Here is an 18,420-nt window from a genome sequence, read left to right on the forward strand (position 1 = left end):
AGTTTGCTTCCCTCAGCACCTTTCACTACTTGACAGGATAAATGTTTGTTGCATTAATGAATGGATGAAATAAAATGAAATCACTTGCTGCTCAACACCTTAGATGACAGGGCTAGTAGGATCTTTATATTTGGAAAACTCTTGGAAATCATCTGGCTAAACTTCCATTTTGTAGTTGGGTAAACTGAGGTTCAGAAAGGTGAGCTAATTAGTGACCAAGCTGAGATTTTAAACCCAGATTTCTTTACCCCCAGCTCTGTGTTCTTTTGTACTGTATCACACTAACTATCCAAAGGTGATTTTATCACTACAGCAAGGCTCAGAGTCAGTACTGGCTCTAGCAGATAAAAAAACAAGCAAAGATAGTTTTTCTAGTGTTCCCGAGAGTTCAAGTATGGTAGGTAGTGGCTCTTACTTGGCTCTGGAGTAGGGATGCAGAAATGGGGGTGGGTTGTAAGTGTATTCATTCCTGTCTGCTCTCAATTATGTAAGTATAGTGCAGATAAAGCCTCATTTTAGCCATTAACAACATACATGTAAGTGCTCTCTGAAAGTACTATTTGGTAATGATTGTATTTAATAATCCAGCTTTTACCAGAGAGTTTTGTCCTCTTTTCCCTTCTTGCACTTTTACATGTGCAGGGATAGAGGATGCCAAGAAAAAGCAGCCACATACTATTTTCCCTGCTTCAAATATTTTCCTTGCCCTCCCCCCAAAACCTATGCCTGAAACCCCACAGTCAGAAATGTATTCCTTTGACTAAAGTATCATTCAATATTTTCAGTTTTATTTGTAAATATCACTCCACTTAGGCAAAGAGACGTAAAGGCGAAGTCATTATAATAGAGAGTGTATTAGAGACTTTCATGGGGGTAGGGGCTTGGGGGGAACAATGGCTGGGGGCACTTGGAGGACAAAGAGAAAACATAAGTACATGATTGAAGGTAGGCCTAGAATGCCCTGTTTTACCATTTTGATCAGGACTGGCTTAAAATAAGAATTTTCACGGTGAGTTTCTCTTTCCTTGGTTTCACTAACCAAAATAATCTCAGACATTTTACCTTCCTTCCTGCTTCATAGTAGCTTGTCTTCTGTACTCCCTTCCCAATACCCTAAATTTAAGAAGATGAAAAGTAAGCCACTACTTTCCCCCCTGTCACCCCACCCTCAGCAGATACTCTTCTTCAGCCTCCTGATCTGGCCATCAACCTGTTGTATGCTATAAATTTCTTCCGTTCTCAGAGCACGTTGAGCCTATCCCAAGCCCTGTAATTTTCTTCTCCATTGGAGCCTTCCCGTGTATCTCCTTCCTGTCCTGCTGCCACCCCCACTCCCATTCAGGCCCCTTTCACTTTGCTTCTGGCTCTTCCTATAATAACTTCCTAGCTGGTCTCTCTGACTCCAGCCTCTCTCATTCTTGAATCCAGTTTGTGCATTTTGCCAGATTCATCTTCCTGAACATGGTTTTCATCAAATCCCTCTCCAATTCCTGCACCCCTACTGTCTTTTGTATTCATTCCAAATGCCTTCATTTGGCTCTCAGGGCCTCTCACCTTCTGCCCTCATTCTTCCAACCACCCTCCCTCCCCCACTTCATCAACCCTGTTTCTCATTTCTCATTATTTCTTAACAGAGCCATTCTCTTCAGCCAAGCTAATCTGCTTACCACGACCCCACCCACAATTTGCCCCTTTCTACCTCTTGTTCTTTTGCACATACTGTTCTTTCGCCTTGCAAAGCCTTTACCCTTTCATCTCCAGGAAACTGCATCCTCAACTGTTTTAACAAGCTCCTTTAAGATTTAATTTTTCCAGATAGCCTTTCTGGATTAAGTTGATCAGTTTTTTATTTGTTTGAACTTTATGAAATTGTCCATATTTCACCGTTTTGACCTATAGAAACGGCAATTTCATATGATTCAATGTAAAACACTCCCTCTAACTTTTGACTATTCTATATATTGTTTGTGTGTTTCTTTGTGTATTGCTTAAGGGGCCCTCCCCCAAAATTTCCGAGTTTCTGACTGCCATAACACCCTGAAAGCATAAATAATATCTTTTTTACCTTGATTGGGCCTGAAATGGAGCAGAGCACACCATGGGTAGTCAAATTTGGCTTTTAATATATTCATTTTCCTGCACTATATGGTGGGGCTCATCATTGTCTCCCTTGTATTGCAGGCAGGAGTACACAGGTCTGTTTTACCTATTGCTTGTCAACTCTGCAAGGGCAAAGGCAAGGAGTAATTAATCTCGGCCACCTCCCCTGTACCTAGCGTAGTGCCTAGTTCATGGTAGATCTTCAATAAATATTTGCAGAACTGAGTTGAAGGATTTGCTGCACCTTTTTGCTCTGCAAAGAACAGAGGAGGCCTGGGGATCCTCTAATCCTTTTAGAGAAGACCTCAAGAAAGCAACCTATGAATCTCTGAGCTGGTCCATCCCAATCAAATTACCAGATACATATAGGTCTCAGCAAACAACAAATCCATAGCAACTAGTCTGGCAGTGCCCTCACCTTTCCCTGGAAGCCTGCCAACTGCTACTGGCAGGCTCAAGAGAGCAAGCAAGCAAGTGCCAGATAGTTTTTCTACTTTGAGCTTTTCTGCCCTTCCCCACACATATGCTGTGTCTGCCTGCATCGTCCTGGGGTAGGGAGAGCAATATGCTTTCTTTGTGTGTAATTCCTTAGGTTCATAGATTCAGACCCTGGGAAGACACTAGCATGCTGATCTAATAAAAATATAAAGCAATCAATGAAATAGCACCCTTGGAGCCCTTGAGGGCATTGCACAAGCTGTCAGTTAATCCTCCCTGTATTCATTACACAATGCCTTCTTTTCAGAGTTATTGTGGACTGCCCCTGAAATGCTGAGAGCCCCTACGGGAAGGAGGTTAGGTTCTCTTGCAGGAGATATCTATGGCTTTGCCACCATCATGCAAGAAGTTACGGCCTGGGTAACCCCATTCTGTATGATGGATCTGCCTGCTGAAGGTAAGCAGGATGTGAGAAAATGGCAGCAGGGGCTCACCATGACACAGATTATCAAGCCAACCCAGGCTGTTGTGATTTACCAGAAGAGTGAACACAGCTACTTGTTTGTACTAACTGCCTGCTAGTCTGCAAGCAGCCTCTGTTGTGTGCAGGTGGGACTTGCATTTGGAAGAAATTTTCCTTCCCAAGAAACTGGTCCTTTTCCAAACTGACATGAACCAAGGGCCTACAAGACCTATGTCAGTCCTTTATTTTAGCAGCCTCCTCTACTTCTTTGAGACACCCTCTGCCAGGTATTTCAGTATCCCTCATGATGCTCCTGGATGGCAAGGTCCTCCCATACTTTTCCTGTGATATGCACAGGTTTTCATCCTCATCTCTCATTGGCTATCAGCAAAATGAGTGGTAAAAACAGTGGGCAAAAGTTTGAGAGGAAGCAGGATATTTGCATATTCTAAAAGTACAAACCCACTAACTTTATTAGTGAAAGATCCTGCAGACACCACCTTAACCAAGTGATCAAGGCACTTCAATATCATGTACTCCCTGACACGATGCACTGAGAAGGGCACAATACTGCCTCTGCGGTATTCTTGCCAAAAATGCATGGCCTCCATGTAACTATGGGAAAACATCAGACCCACCCTAATTGAGAGGCATTCGGCAAAATAAGTAGCCAATGCTCATCAAAAGTATCAAAGTCATAAAAGACAGGGAAAGAATGAAGAACCATTACAGATTGGAGGAGACTGAGAAGCACAATTAAATCCAATATGGGATCTTGAATAGGAGTGCAGGACAGAAGAATAATATTAGGGGGAAATTGATGAAATTCAAATAAAGATTCTAAATTAGTAATGTTGACAGTATTTTACCAATATTAGTTTCCTTCATACTATGATGATATAAGTTGCTAACATTAGGGGAAACAGAGTGAGGGGTATACAGGAAATTGAAGTATTTTTACAATTTTTCTAGAAGCCTAAATTTATTTCAAGTGAAGGATTTTAAAAATGTAAACAAAAAACTGCAAAATACTTAGCTATCCTTTGCCCCACTTAGAGTCTCATGTCATTTCTCTACTCAAAGCTCCCCAACTGTCCCCCATCACTTGTTAAATAAAGCTTGTGTTTGTCATATGACATACAAGGTTTTTTACTATCTGGCTCTCAACCACATCTCCAGGCTTACCTTCTGTCACTCCCCACACTCCACCTATGTCAGTGCATCGTGTCAGGGAGTACATGATATTGAAGTGCCTTGATCACTTGGTTAAAGTGGTGTCTGCAGGATCTTTCACTAATAAAGTTAGTGGGTTTGTACTTTTAGAATATGCAAATATCCTGCTTCCTCTCAAACTTTTGCCCACTGTTTTTACATCATGACAGGTAATGCTCTAAAATCTTTGTGGTTTCTCCCACTTGTGTCTTCACACAGGTTGTTTGCAGTACCTGGAATGACCTCACTTTCTCCCCATCTTGCCTCATCCAGATTGTGTCACCTCTTCTTGGAAGCTTTCTCTGATCTCTTCAGTGTGAATTAGGTGCTCCCTCTGTGTTCCCCTGAGTGTCGGTCTGCTAGTGCATGTATATTGTTTGTCATTGTTTATTTCCTCACTTGGACTGTGAGCTCCTCAAGGGCATGAATTATGCTTGACCTAATTAAAGAGGTGATCCATTCAACTTGATGGTGTTCTGAAAAAGGGACAAGGACTCCCTCTGCTAGAGAGTGGATGGGGGCAGTTGCACCTCAAAGGGTTGATTCACATGCACCGTCTCCATCTATTGCACTGAAAGAGCAAGGTGCTGTGATGGAGAAACCATTACTGGTATAGGCCAACCTGGGTTAAAAGAGCTGAGAGCTGAGGATATGATTTCTCAAGGAGCTGAGAAGTCTGAGGCAACAGCTAAAATCCTTTCATTGGATAAGGGGACATTTATTATGGTCTGAAGTAGGATTGTGGTGGTGTTAGTCAATTGGAAGGGCACACTGGTGGGCAAGCAAGGTTTGGTTCATAAAGATGATGCTAAGATTGGGGTTTTGGAGAGGGGACTAAGGATAAGAAATGAGCTGAAAAGATAGTCAGGGATTGGATTTTATCTTGTGGTTATAAGAAGTCATGAATAGATTTTAGGCAAGAAAGTGACATGGCCAAATTCATGTTTTAGGAATGGTTTGGAGAAGGCTAGGCTGGAAGCAGAGACCAATTTGAGACTAGTGTGGGTTGCTGGGGGCATTGAAGGAAAAAAATTTTCTCCAACTTCCAGGGAGATTTCCCCCTTTGTAAAAACATAAGTCTGACTGATCTAGACCTCTAGTCACTAATGGCTGTTGTGTCTGAATTGGGACTTCAAAACCTCCAGTTGAGGTATGAAGCATTTGCAAGAAGGACAATGTATTACACTGAGATTGCCTGGGATCAAATTTGAATTATCTTCACTTACTACCCATGTGACTGGGTAAGTTACTACTCTCTCAGTGCCTCAGTTTTCCCTTTTGAGAAATGAAAAGTTCCTGCCTCATCTGTGTATGAGAAGCAAGTGAAACAATGCATATACAAAGTGATTACTCAGCACATAGTCTGATAAATGTTCCACCAAAAGTGGAGCTCAAAGACCAGCCACAAGGAGGATCCCCATGACGTCCTGAAATATCAACTGGATTTCTTAATTCTCTTTCTTTAAAGGCTAGGCAAGGCCAATAGCGTGGCCCTGAGCTGGGCTTGGGCCTTAAGTGAGTGGGGTGATAATTATATCTACTGTGGGGATTAGAAGACTTAGATGATTTGGGGATGAGTGAAGGGAGCCAGATCATTAGAATTATAGTTTTACAATTGACATCATATAGGCCATATATAAAACCTAGCAGAAGCAGGATAAAGCTGTGCCTAAATGAAAGTAATACCTCAGAGCCGCAGACAGACAGTGGATTCGACTCTCACACATCCCAACGGGTGAGAAGTGCCGTGGAGGCTCGAGAGGGTGGGCTGGGTGCCCACGGGCACTAGCACCAGAGGGATATTGAAATGGCCAGTTAGCTCCCCCGAGAAAAACGGGGTCTGTAAACAGGGACCCCTAAACTACAGCAGCTAAAACCAAGAAAATACAGACAAAACGCAACCCCGAAAAGCTTAGGGGTGCTCTCTGCCACAGACAGGTGGCTAGGGATGCAAAGAGACATTTAAAGGACCAATGCAAAAATTTGCAGTGGCAGCCGCCCTCCTTGATCTCTGGGTAGAGGTGGCAGCAGGGTGGGCTGGTGCCTGGGAAAAGACTGGTGAGGAAAACTTTGTGAAGAGAACTGACACAGCCGCCGGTGGAGCCCGGGTGATAACGCACCTCCCACTCTGCAGCTACCATCTCTCTCAGGCATAAGGGAATCAATTAACCTGCCTTTTGTGCGCTCTGCACACAGCTTGTGTGTGTGAGAGCTGGGGGGCTGAGTGCAGACTGGCTGGGAGAGCCTTGAGGAGAGACTGGAGAGGGAGGCGTTGGGGAAAGAACGGGAGGAGGAACCAAGGAGTCCCGACGCCTTCTTTCCATAGTCTCCATTGTGCGGGGAAGAGGCCACACCCCAAAAGAGCCAAAAGCAGAAAAGCACACATAGACAGCCCAAAACCACCCAGTGCAGGCGCACACACTTGCGCCGAGTGGCCAGTGAGGGTTGGTGAGCATGTGTATGGAATCATGCGGGCTGGCGAGGGCTTCCACGGGCTGGCAAGGCCTCCCACAGATTGGCACCGATATGACCTGCTAGGCAGTGCGCAGACTGGCAAGGACAGGCATAAATTGACCCGCCCAGCACATGATTGCAGAGTGGCTCACAGAATTAGTAGATCCCGGGCCAAAGAGGTCACAGATCTGCCCAGAGTCCCTGGAGGAGAAATCAGAGACAGGATTAACCAGAGAGTCCTGGAGCTGACTTCCTCCCATTTCCGTAGTCTCCATTTGGCAAGGGCAAGCAACGTAGCCAAAGAGCCAAATGCGGGGAAAACACACAATAGAAGACCCTAAACTGACAAGTGCCAGGGTGCCTGCCAGCCAGGGGAGACGGACGAGTACGCGAGGTCGCAAATAAGCCCCCTGGTCTGGGGCAAGCACGTGCGAGCCCAGGCGGGCGGGGGATCCTGCCACGCTGGGGAGCGCACTCAAGGAGCCGGCGTGAGAGTGCAGAACGAGCCAAAGAAATAATCCATCCCTGAGCAAAGAGGTCACAGAGCTGCCTGAAACAGGAGTCAGACACAGACAGTACTCTCCAGGAGTGCTCAACCAAACAACCCAAGGTCATATAGGGTCAACAACTGACATCATCAGAGGCAGGCCAGAAAGAAAAGTAAAGGGAAAAATAAATAAATAAAAAGACCCACCTACTACCATAGAAGTTTAATCCACAAAGTCAGGAAATCTAGACAGCCCAATTGAAGCAGAAGCAAAAATAAATAAGTAAATAAATTAACACACTCTCACAAAAATGGGAAGAAAAAGAAGTTCCCACAAATGAGTAGAAAAGGGGACTCCCCACAGAGAGAGCTAAATGAAATACAGGCAAGGGAACTATCAGATATTGAATTCAAAAAATTGTTCTAAGGAACCTCAATGAGCTTAGCCAGCTTGAAGATAACATGGGAATCTGCAGAGAAACTATCAGGATCTTACAGCAAACTATATCAACCTGGAAAAGGACATAGAAACTATCAAGAAGACACAAGAGGATATGAAGAATACCATTTCTGAAATGAACAACACAGTAGAAGGAATCCAAAGCAGGCTGGATGAAGCCAAGGATCGAATCAGTGAGATAGAGGATAAGGTAGAAACAAGCTCCCAGAAAGAACAAGAAATGGAAAAAAGACTCAAAAAGAATGAAGAGGCATTGAGGGAAATGCAGGACAACCTGAAACGCAATAATATCCATATAATAGGGATACTAGAAGGAGAAGAGGAGCAAGGGATAGAAAACCACCTTGAAAAAGTAATGATGGAAAATTTCCCGAATTGGAGGAGAGAAAGGCTCTCATGGATCCAGCAGGCACAGAGACCCCACTCAAGAGGGACTCAAGGAGGTCCGCTCGAAGACACATCATCATTAAAATGGCAACTATCAAAGACAAAGAGTGAATCCTCAAGGCAGCAAGGGAGAAGGAGAAAGTAACACACAAGGGGGCCCCGATACACCTAGGAGCTGACTTCTGAACAGAAACACTACAAGCCAGAACGGAATGGCAACAAATATTCCACATCATGAAAAGCAAGGGCTTACAGCCAAGGCTGCTCTACCCAGCTAGGCTCTCCATTAAAATAGAAGGGGAAATACGGAGTTTCCCAGACAAGGGAAGTCTAAAAGAATACATCTCTACCAAACCAGCACTCCAAGATATGCTAAGGGGACTGGTTTAAGCAGATGAAGGAAAAGAATGAGAGAGAGAGGAACACAGGTACAAAGAGAAAAGATGAGTAAGTTTCTATCAGTAATGTCTCTCAACGTGAATGGACTAAATGCCCCAATCAAAAGACACATGGTAGCTGAATGGATAAGAAAACATGACCCACACATACGCAGCCTACAAGAGACCAACCTCAGAGCCAAAAACCTACACAGATTGAAAGTAAAGGGATGGAAAAAAAATATTCCAAGCAAATGGGCAAGAGAAAAAGGCCGGGGTTGCCATACTTGTATCAGACAAAGTAGATTTCAGAACAAAAGCCATAAAAAGAGACCCAGAGGGCCACTTTATAATACATAAGGGAATAATCTATCAAGAAGAATCAACATTGTAAACTTATATGCTCCCAATATAGGAGCCCCCAAGTTTATAAGGAAAGTGTTGGATGACTTCAAAAGTGATATACACAGCAACACACTGATAGTAGGGGATTTCAACACCCCACTGTCAAAAATGGACAGATCTTCCAAACAAAACATTAATAAACATATTGTGCACCTGACTGACACACTGAATCAAAGAGACTTAACTGACATATATAGAATCTTACATCCCAAAGAAGAAAAATACACATTCTATTCAAATGCTCATGGCAGTTTTTCAAAGATAGACCACATGACAGGACACAAAGCAAGCCTCAGGAAATTCAGGAAAACTGAAATAATACCTAATTCTTTCTCGGACCACAAGGGATTGAAACTGGATATCAACCTCAAAGAGAAACTTCAAAAACTTGCAAACTCATGGAGACTGAACAGTAGACTATTAAACGATAAATGGGTCAATAATGAGATAAGAGAAGAAATCAAAAAATGTCTGGAAACAAATGAAAATGAACAGACAACAGTCCAAAACCTATGGGACACAGCAAAGGCGGTCCTGAGAGTGAAGTTCATAGCAATACAGGCTTACCTAAAAAAGATAGAAACAGTTCAAATAAAAGACCTAACACTACCACTTCAAGAACTGGAGACATAACAACCAATAAATCCCAGAGCAAGTAGAAGGAAGGAAATAGTCAAGATTAGAGCAGAACTGAATGACATAGAGAAGAAAAGAATAATTCAAAGGATCAACCATTCCAGAAGCTGGATCTTTGAAAAGATAAATAAAATTGACAAGGCTTTAAGAAGAGTCATCAAGAAAAAGAGGGAGAGGACCCTAATTAATATCAGAAACGAAGAGGAGAAATAAAAACTCAGAAATACAAAGGATAATCAGAAACTATTATGAACAATTATATGTCAAGAAATTTGAAAATCTTGATGAAATGGACAAATTTTTTAAAAAGTATAATCTTCCAACACTGAAGGGGGAAGAAACAGAAAGCTTGAACAGACCAATAACAGCTGGGGAAATTGAAGCAGTCATGAAGAAACTCGCAGCACACAAAAGCCCAGGGCCGGACGGTTTCACAGAATTTTACAAAACATTGAAGGAAGAGCTAATCCCTGTCCTTCCCAGACTATTAAAAAAAAATCCAAGAGGAGGGAAGACTCCCAGACTCTTTCTATGAGGCCAGCATCACCCTGTTCCCAAAACCAGATGAAGACCCTACAAAGAAAGAAAACTACAGGGCTATTTCGCTGATGAACATAGATGCTAAAATCCTCAACAAAATATTGGCAAACCGCATCCAGCAATACATTCGAAAGATTATCCACCACGATCAAGTGGGATTCATCCCAGGCATGCAGGAATGGTTCAATATACACAAATCAGTAAACGTGATACATCACATAAAAAAGAAAAGACAAAAAGCACATGATCATCTCGATAGACACAGAAAAAGCTTTCGATAAGGTACAGCACCCATTTATGATCAAAACACTCAGAAAATGGGAATAAATGGGCCATTCCTCAACATAATAAAGGCCATATATGAAAAACCTAGAGCCAGCATCATACTCAACGGGCAAAAACTAAAAGCTTTCCCACTAAGATCGGGAACACAACAAGGATGTCCGCTTTCACTACTTCTTTTCAACATCGTATTGGAAGGCCTAGCCACAGTGGTCAGACAAGAAAAAGAAATAAAAGGCATCCAAATAGGAAAGGAGGAAGTAAAGCTATCATTGTTTACAGATGACATGATAGTGTACATAGAAAACCCTGTAGACTCTACCAAAAAACTCTTCTAGCGAATAAGTGAATTTGGCAAAACAGCAGGATACAAAGTCAACATTCAGAAATCAAAGGTATGTTTGTACACCAGCAATGAAACAGAAGAAGAAGAAAAAATAATCCCATTCAATATAGGAAGAAGAAAAATAAAGTACCTAGGCATAATTTTAACCAAGGAGGTAAAAAACCCGTATGCAGAAAACTATACAACATTGAAGAAAGAAATGAAGGAAGACACAAATAAATGGAAGCATATACCGTGCTCATTGATCGGAAGAATTAATATCATCAAAATGTCGATACTACCCAAAACAATTTATAGATTCAACGCAATCCCTATTAAGATACCAATGACATATTTCACAGAAATAGAGCAGACATTTCAAAAATTTATATGGAACCATAAACAACCCCGAAGAGCCACAGCAATTTTGAGAAAGTAAGACAAAGGGGGGATCAGAATACCGGGCATCAAATTATATTACAAAGCCACTATAGTCAAAACAACCTGGTACTGGCACAAGAACAGACCCATAGACCAGTGGGACAGAATAGAACGCCCAGAAATAAGCCCAGGTCTATATGGGCATCTAACATTTGACAAAGGGGGCAGAATAATAAAATGGAGCCATAATAGCCTCTTCAACAATTGGTGTTGGGAGAGCTGGACAGCTACATGCAAAATTGAAATTAGATCATCAGCTGACACCATACACAAAAATAAACTCAAGATGGATAAAAGACTTAAATAGAAGTCACAACACCATGAAAGTCCTAGAGGAGAACTTTGGAAGGAAACTCTCAGATATCTCACGCAGCAATTTTTTCACTGATATGTCTCCTAAAGCAAGGGACATAAAGGAAAGAATAAACAAGTGGGACCTCATCAAAATAAGAAGCTTCTGAATGACTAAAGAAAACATCAGCAAAATGAAAAAGGAGCCAACCATATGAGAAAATATATTCGCGAATGATACATCAGATAGAGGTTTGATCTCCAAGATATATAAAGAACTCACTCAACTCCTCTCCAAGACAACATACGATTCAATCAAAAAATGGGCAAAGGACCTGGGCAGACACTTTTCCAAGGAGGAGATACAGAGGGCCCAGAGGCATTTGAAAGGATGCTCTGCATCACTAGCCATCAGAGAAATGCAGATCAAAACCACCATGAGGTACCACCACACCCCGGTCAGAATGGCCATCATAAACAGATCCACAAACAACATGTGCTTGACCAGGCTGTGGAGAAAAGGGAACCCTAGTACACTGTTGGTGGGAATGCAGACTGGTGCAGCCACTATGGAAAGCAGTGTGGAATTTCCTCAAAAACCTGAAAATGGAACTGCCTTTTGATCCAGTGATTTCCGTGCTGGGAATATACCCTCAGAATCCCAAAACGCCAATTCAAAAGATCATATGCACCCCAACGTTCATAGCAGCACAATTTATAATAACCAAGTGTTGGAAGCAACGTCAATGCCCATCAGTAGATGATTGGATCAAAAAATTATGGTACATTTACACAATAGAATACTACACAGCAGAAAGATCAAAGATCTACTAAACTTCGTGACAGCATGGATTGAACTGGAGAGCATTATGCTAGGCAAAATAAGCCAGGGAGTGAAAGTCAAATACCATATGATCTCACCTATAAGCCGAACCTAACCAACAATACAAATATGTAAGGAAAATAAGACCAGCAACACTGAAAGGAAAAGAAATCATCAGAGACAAGATGGAAGGAGGGAGGGGGAGTGGGGAAAAGGAAGGGAAAGGGAAAGTCAAGGAACATATAGCAAGGACTCATGGACAAAACCAAAGGGGAAGAGCTGAGGGAGGGAAGGAGAGAGTGGGCAAGGGAAATTGGTGGGGTGTAGACAGAGACAAATGTATTTGAAAAAATAAATTAAAAAAATAGAAAAAAATAACATGTATAAAGGACCAATGCCCAAAACCAAAAAGGGGGTGGGATTGAGATTGGGAGGTTGGGGTAGGTGTGGCAGGGGAGGGTGGTGGGGGTAAAGTGGCAGCAACTATACTTGAACAACAGTAAAAAATTATATTAAAAAAAGAAAAGAATAGCCCAATTGACTGATTTTTTTACCCCATTCTCAACCAACTGATGTAATCTTTGCTCATATAATATTTATATTCATGTTACCTAAGGAGAAAGCAAGGAGATTGGCTTTCTCTGCCTTTTCCTTACCAGCACCTTTCTTGGTTAAAACTCTCATATCTTTGCTAAATCTTGGTGCTTTTCTGATGATTTGTGGACTTTTTTCTTTTTGCTTCTGGACAGAAATCATAGACAGACTTAAGAAGCCTCCTCCTGTGTATAGACCACTTGTTCCTCCTGAGCATCCCCCTCCAGAATGTCTCTAGCTGATGGAGCAGTGCTGGGCTGAGGCTGCAGGACAATGACCAACTTTTGATGAAATATTTAACCTGGTAAGGGCTGCGTGAATCTTAGCACTGTCCAGTAGCCATCCTGAACCTGGCTCCAAACTAACCCCAAACTAACTCCTTGGGTTGTCATATTGTGGAAGGAACCTCTGGCAAGAGAAAAAGGCACTCCTTTTGAGAAAGTAGCCAGTTGGAGACCTTTGATGCTAGAACATCCCAATACATCCTCAGAGGGCACACAGGTTGGTTTTGGTGCTCTTCTGTATCTGGCATTCTTTTCCAGACCATCCACAATCTAACCTAGCCAAACTTTCAATGGTAGAATTAAACCATCAGGTATTAGCAAGGCGCTAGCATTGAGACTATTACAAGATAGATATTATGGTATAAATTGGGATTCTTATACAGCCATGATTGCTTTGAAGATCATGGAGAACTCTGATGAGTATACTATTTAAGCAATGTCAGGTTATTTTTAGAGGGTCAGGAAAAGTATGGGGTGTTTGAAAAGGTGTTCAGGGTTGGAGAAAGTAAGTATGGAGTACAAAAGCAGGAGATAACTTAGGTTCCTAAGGAAGGACATGAGGCAAGAGTGCCTGAAAAGTGATAAACTTAAAATATGGAATTTATAAAATGGCTGAATCTTTCCTTAGAGTGGGAAACTAAAAGGGGAAAATGAGAAAAGGGAAGAGAGAGTCCTACTGAGGGAAACAGGGTGCAGTTCCTATGTTGGAGCGGGCAGTTTAGGGCTTTGTTGGAACTATAGGATGCTGAAAATCAGGGTGCTCTCTGTGAGTGCTTGTGTCAGCTCTGGTGAAGTGGCTTTTGATCCTGGCTGGAGTACAGTACTGAGACGCTTTGTGAATGGCAGGTATCTGAGGTGGGAAAAAAGAAACAGTGAGATTTAAAGCCTAAGGGGTCCTGCGTAGGAAGTCATCCATGTCTCCAGCTAACAGTACCTCCATTAGCCTGGCTGTTTCTTGAGGACAATCCAAGAGGTGTTCAATACTATGTAAAAGGTCAAATTTCTAAAAAGTTACTGTGAGGCAGGGGAAAAAGCATTTGCCCTTGTGTTGATGCTAGAGATGTTATTTCAGAAGGCATCAGAGAAGCTAGTGGTAGATAGAAGGAGTGTACATCATGCAGCCTTCAAACAAGACATAACTGGAGCTGCCCTCACTGAAATGATTCAGTGGAAGTTTAGACCTTCTGAGAGCAAGGGTTGCCTCCCAAATCCCTGTAGCTAATAAAACTTAAATGGAGAGAGGAGTGTGAGTATCCCTGGATTAGGCAATAGGAGAAGCTGAAAGCATCTGATCTAGTTACTGAGATTACCAGCAGGACCTTGGTGGACATCTAGATGTGGACCAGGCTCAAAAGAAAACTACTGGTGTTGGCCCTGGGGTATTGAGAGCTAAGTGGCAGATGTATGGCTTAGCCATATAGGAGGGTTCATTGAGACAGATTCTTAGATGCCTTCCCAGCAACACTACCACATGTCTTTTTCATTGTGAACAGAGCCTTGTTTATGCTGAATACAGCAGCAAGGAGGCTCTACCCTCCTTGATTCCAATGTTATGCTAAGCTCCCAGTCTCTAGATGGAAAGGGTCCCAGGCAGGCATATTGAAAATCTGTGGAAAACAGACGCTTCTAAAGGATCAAGGCATATAATGGGGCAAGACCAGTTGGATTTCTACATTACCCCGACTAACATGAAGGGCAGGAGATAGGAAACACCATTTTCCCTGGACTCCATGTGAAAGAAGGGAGACCTTGGGCCATATTTAAGAAGGCAAAGAACCTTCCACTGCCCAAGAACTGGCAACACAGCAACATTAGAAGATAAGAATAATCTCGACAGAATCGAGATGGCAAAGTGAATGGAAGTCACACTGACCTCCTCCCAGGACCAATCAGGAACTACAACTAAATTGTGGAGAAATCACCTGGAACAAACAAGTGAACAATAGCAAGAGAGGAGCCTTAAAACCTCAGACAGGCAGAAGAATCACATTTAGCACAACCTAACTGGTAAGGAATGCAGAAGAGACTGGAGAAGGTGGGTGGCAAGCCCATGGGTGAGAGCACCAGAAGGATATTAAAACAGCCAGATGGATCCCCCTGAGAAGAGCAGCATCTACATCATAAGCGGGAATCTCCAGCCTACAGCACCAGAGCCCAAAAAGTACACAGAAGACAGCCAGCTGCAAAAAGCTTCAGGGTTGCTCTCTGCCAGAGACAGGTGGCTGGACAAGCAAAGAGCCACTTAAAGGGCCAACTCATAACTTTTTACTTGCAGCCACTTACCCTGATCTCCAACATAGGTGGGGCAGAGTGGGTGAGAACACCTTTCCTTAAACTTGAAAGAAACAGAAGAGTAGGGGAACAACTACTCAAAGAAAAATAGCCCTATGAATAGGCCAGGTTAACAATTAAGGTGGGTGGTGACTTTTGCTACTTTTACCAGATTCACCTCTTCTGCCCTGGCATTTTAAAGGAAGAGATTTTTTGATAAGGGGTCCTGCTCCATCATCAATAAATTTGGGGAGTAATAATTCCCCGGGTCCTCCTCTTGTTTCACTTCCAGTTCCAAACTTTCAATAAAGGGAAGGAGACCAATATCATTGATTCTATGCTTTGGATGTTGGAGCCACTTGGAAGATTTGATCCAGAAGTGGACTGAAGAGTTGGAAATTAAAAAACAGAAAACAGAAAAGCTTCTAGCACAGATGCTACCACTGTATGTGTGAATAACTAAGGTGTGTGAATCCTTGCAACAATGTATTCTATTAAAAATCGAAAAAAAAATACCCATCAACTAACTTCTCTTTCTCTCCCTGCCCTGCACCCTCTCTACTCCCAGTAGGTTTGATTTGCACCTTGAAATAAAAGAATTGGAAATCAAGGGAACAGAACACACTTCCTTATTTTCCACTATCTGTAGATCATGCTGGTCATTTAATTTTTTAGTGCTTTGGTTTTTCTATGCATCACTGCATGACTTCGCCTAGTAGTTGACCAATTAAAAGGAAGCAGTTCTTTGAATTCCTAGAGGGAAGTAGTAAAGTTGCTTTTCTAGGTTTTTACTCCCTTAGTTAAAAGCTTTATCTGTTACTACAATTTCCAAATTTTCCAAGGTACCTTATTCTGTTGTAACAGGATCTTCTAGGAGATAATTGCAGAGCCGAGTCCCTCCCAAAGCAACCACCTGGGGATATTCCCCAAGGGCATGGGGTGCTGAGGAAGAAGGATAAGGAGATGAAAAAACTCCACAAAGGCATAGAGCAGCGCTACCTGTTCATTGCTATAGTCCAGCACCTAGCACATGCTTGGCACATTGTAAGCACTTAATATATATATTTGTAGAATAATTGAAAGAATTAATGTTTTCATCCAGGTGAAATTTTCTTCTTCATCATTTACTTGGTAGTGATTTTTTGAGACATTATTTTCTAGCAGATGTGTGTGCAGCATAAAGGGAGGCCTGTGTCCTCTGAAGAATTGCTGTGTCTGCTTTTCAGATCAGTTGCCGAATCCCTCAAAAAGGGCTGCACGGTCCAACCTGAAAATTTTGACTTGGTCACCTTGTACTTCAGTGGCATTGTGGGCTTAACCACTAACTCTGCCATGAGTGGCTCCACTGAGGTGGTGGATCTTCTCAATGACCTTTATGCACTCTTTGATGCCATCATTGGCAGTCATGATAGTCATGATGTCTACAAGATAAGTTATTTAACACAGAAATATATTCCAGAGAGAAATTTTTATATGAGGCTCATTTGTGTGCACTTCAAAATTGAAGGATGCAATTTTATTATGTTGTTACTTAGAAATTAAAATTTGACCCTGGCTGGTGTGGCTCAGTGGATTGAGTATTGGCCTGTGAACCACAGGGTCACTGGTTCAGTTCCCAGTCAGGGCACATGCCTAGGTAGTAGGCCAGGTCCCTGGTAAGGGGTGTGTGATAGGCAACCACACATTGATGTTTCTCTCCCTCTTTTTCTCTTCCTTCCCCTCTCTCTAAAATTAAGTAAATAAAATCTTCTAAAAAATAAAAATTCCAAGTAGTGAATTAAAAAATTTCCATTGGTATCCCATTGGAAAAGAAAGCCAGAGAGAATGCATATAATTTAACACTTTGCAAAACAACAGTCTCAACCCAGCAAGAAATTGCCAGTGAGATTTCCTTTAAGCTGTTTTCTAGAACTGGAACTAAGAAGAGCTTGGGTCTAAAAGTGTTACTGCATTTCAGTAGCTGACTACACACAGTGTAGGCAGTATTATGCTAGGCACTAAAGGGGATACAGAAGAAGTATTGGTGTTTTGCCTGTAGTTGGTGACTGCTACAGAGTTCATCTTGGTAAAGTTTGTGTAGAAATACATGGTGTTAAATTTTGGTTTCCCCTTTAGGTACTGTTTTTATACAGGAAAGAATTCTAACATTCCTCATGTTCAAGATCTATTGAATCTGAGGCTCTCAGGTATTGCTACAGGGTAACCAGAAGCCCATCTATTGGTCTGAGGTCTGGGAGGTGGTTAATTGTGAGGTTGCAATCCTCTGCTGCCACCTTTCTCCACCCCTCCAGCTTGTGAATTTGTACTCTTCCTAGCAAAGTTTGCAAAAGATGAGTAGAAAACAGATGGCTATATTCACTTATTTTGGTGTGATGTTTTCTTACCCTTGATTTTATATGTTATTTCATCTCTAGGAAGAAACTTGCTAAGATTTTCTTAGCTGTGAAGGGACATTTCCACATTGTCTGCAACATGGATGCTTGTCTTATTGATGGAGAAAGATGCCCCAGGCATCCCAAACTTTAGACAGCTCCTCTGTCCCAGGAACTAAGGCAGAGCTGGAGAATGAGTAGCTCCTTTCATTGAATTCTTCACAGTAGTCTGAAATGTTCCAACACTTTTTTTATTTTTTAATTAAAAATATTTTATTTATTTATTTATAGAGAGAGGGGAAGGGAGGGAGAAAAGGAGGGAGAGAAACATCAATGTGTGGTCACCTCTCGTGCACCCCCTACTGAGGACCTGGCCTGCAACCCAGGCAAGTGCCCTGACTGGGAATCGAACCAGCGATTTTTTGGTTCACAGGCCAGCACTCAATCCACTGAGCCACACCATCCAAGGCTGAAATGTTCCAACTCTTAAATCTCACACAGGGCAGTGTGTTTATCTCAGCTTAGACAAGGCCCTTTCAGATCAGGTAGAAAGCCTGAGGGCTAGGTCAAGCCATCTAAATAGGTCTCACAAATAGACATCATACCTGTCAATCATTAGGAACTGCAAACTTATCAAAAAGCACACATGGAGACTATAAAGGAGGAACAATCCATGGAATCAGACTACTTGTCTCAATGTTTTTTTTAATCAAGTAGCCTGAAGAGAAAAAACGAATCACCAAAAGCTAATTCAGTTGAAACTAAAATAAAAAATGAT

General features: G+C 42.2%; 1 protein-coding gene across 1 annotated transcript in view; it reads left to right on the forward strand.

Annotated features, from left to right (window-relative positions):
• GUCY2F (guanylate cyclase 2F, retinal) overlaps positions 1–18,420 on the forward strand; it is a 135,014-nt gene that overhangs the window by 69,300 nt on the left and 47,294 nt on the right. The window contains 5 exon segments of the mRNA XM_054580399.1: positions 2,846–2,995; positions 12,871–13,019; positions 15,563–15,624; positions 15,626–15,715; positions 16,497–16,689. Coding sequence (XP_054436374.1) covers positions 2,846–2,995; positions 12,871–13,019; positions 15,563–15,624; positions 15,626–15,715; positions 16,497–16,689 — 644 coding nt within the window.

The sequence above is a fragment of the Pteronotus mesoamericanus genome, unplaced genomic scaffold (genome assembly GCF_021234165.1).
Source record: "Pteronotus mesoamericanus isolate MK-2021 breed Mesoamerican mustached bat unplaced genomic scaffold, CSHL_Meso_final contig_58, whole genome shotgun sequence".
Classification (NCBI taxonomy): domain Eukaryota; kingdom Metazoa; phylum Chordata; class Mammalia; order Chiroptera; family Mormoopidae; genus Pteronotus; species Pteronotus mesoamericanus.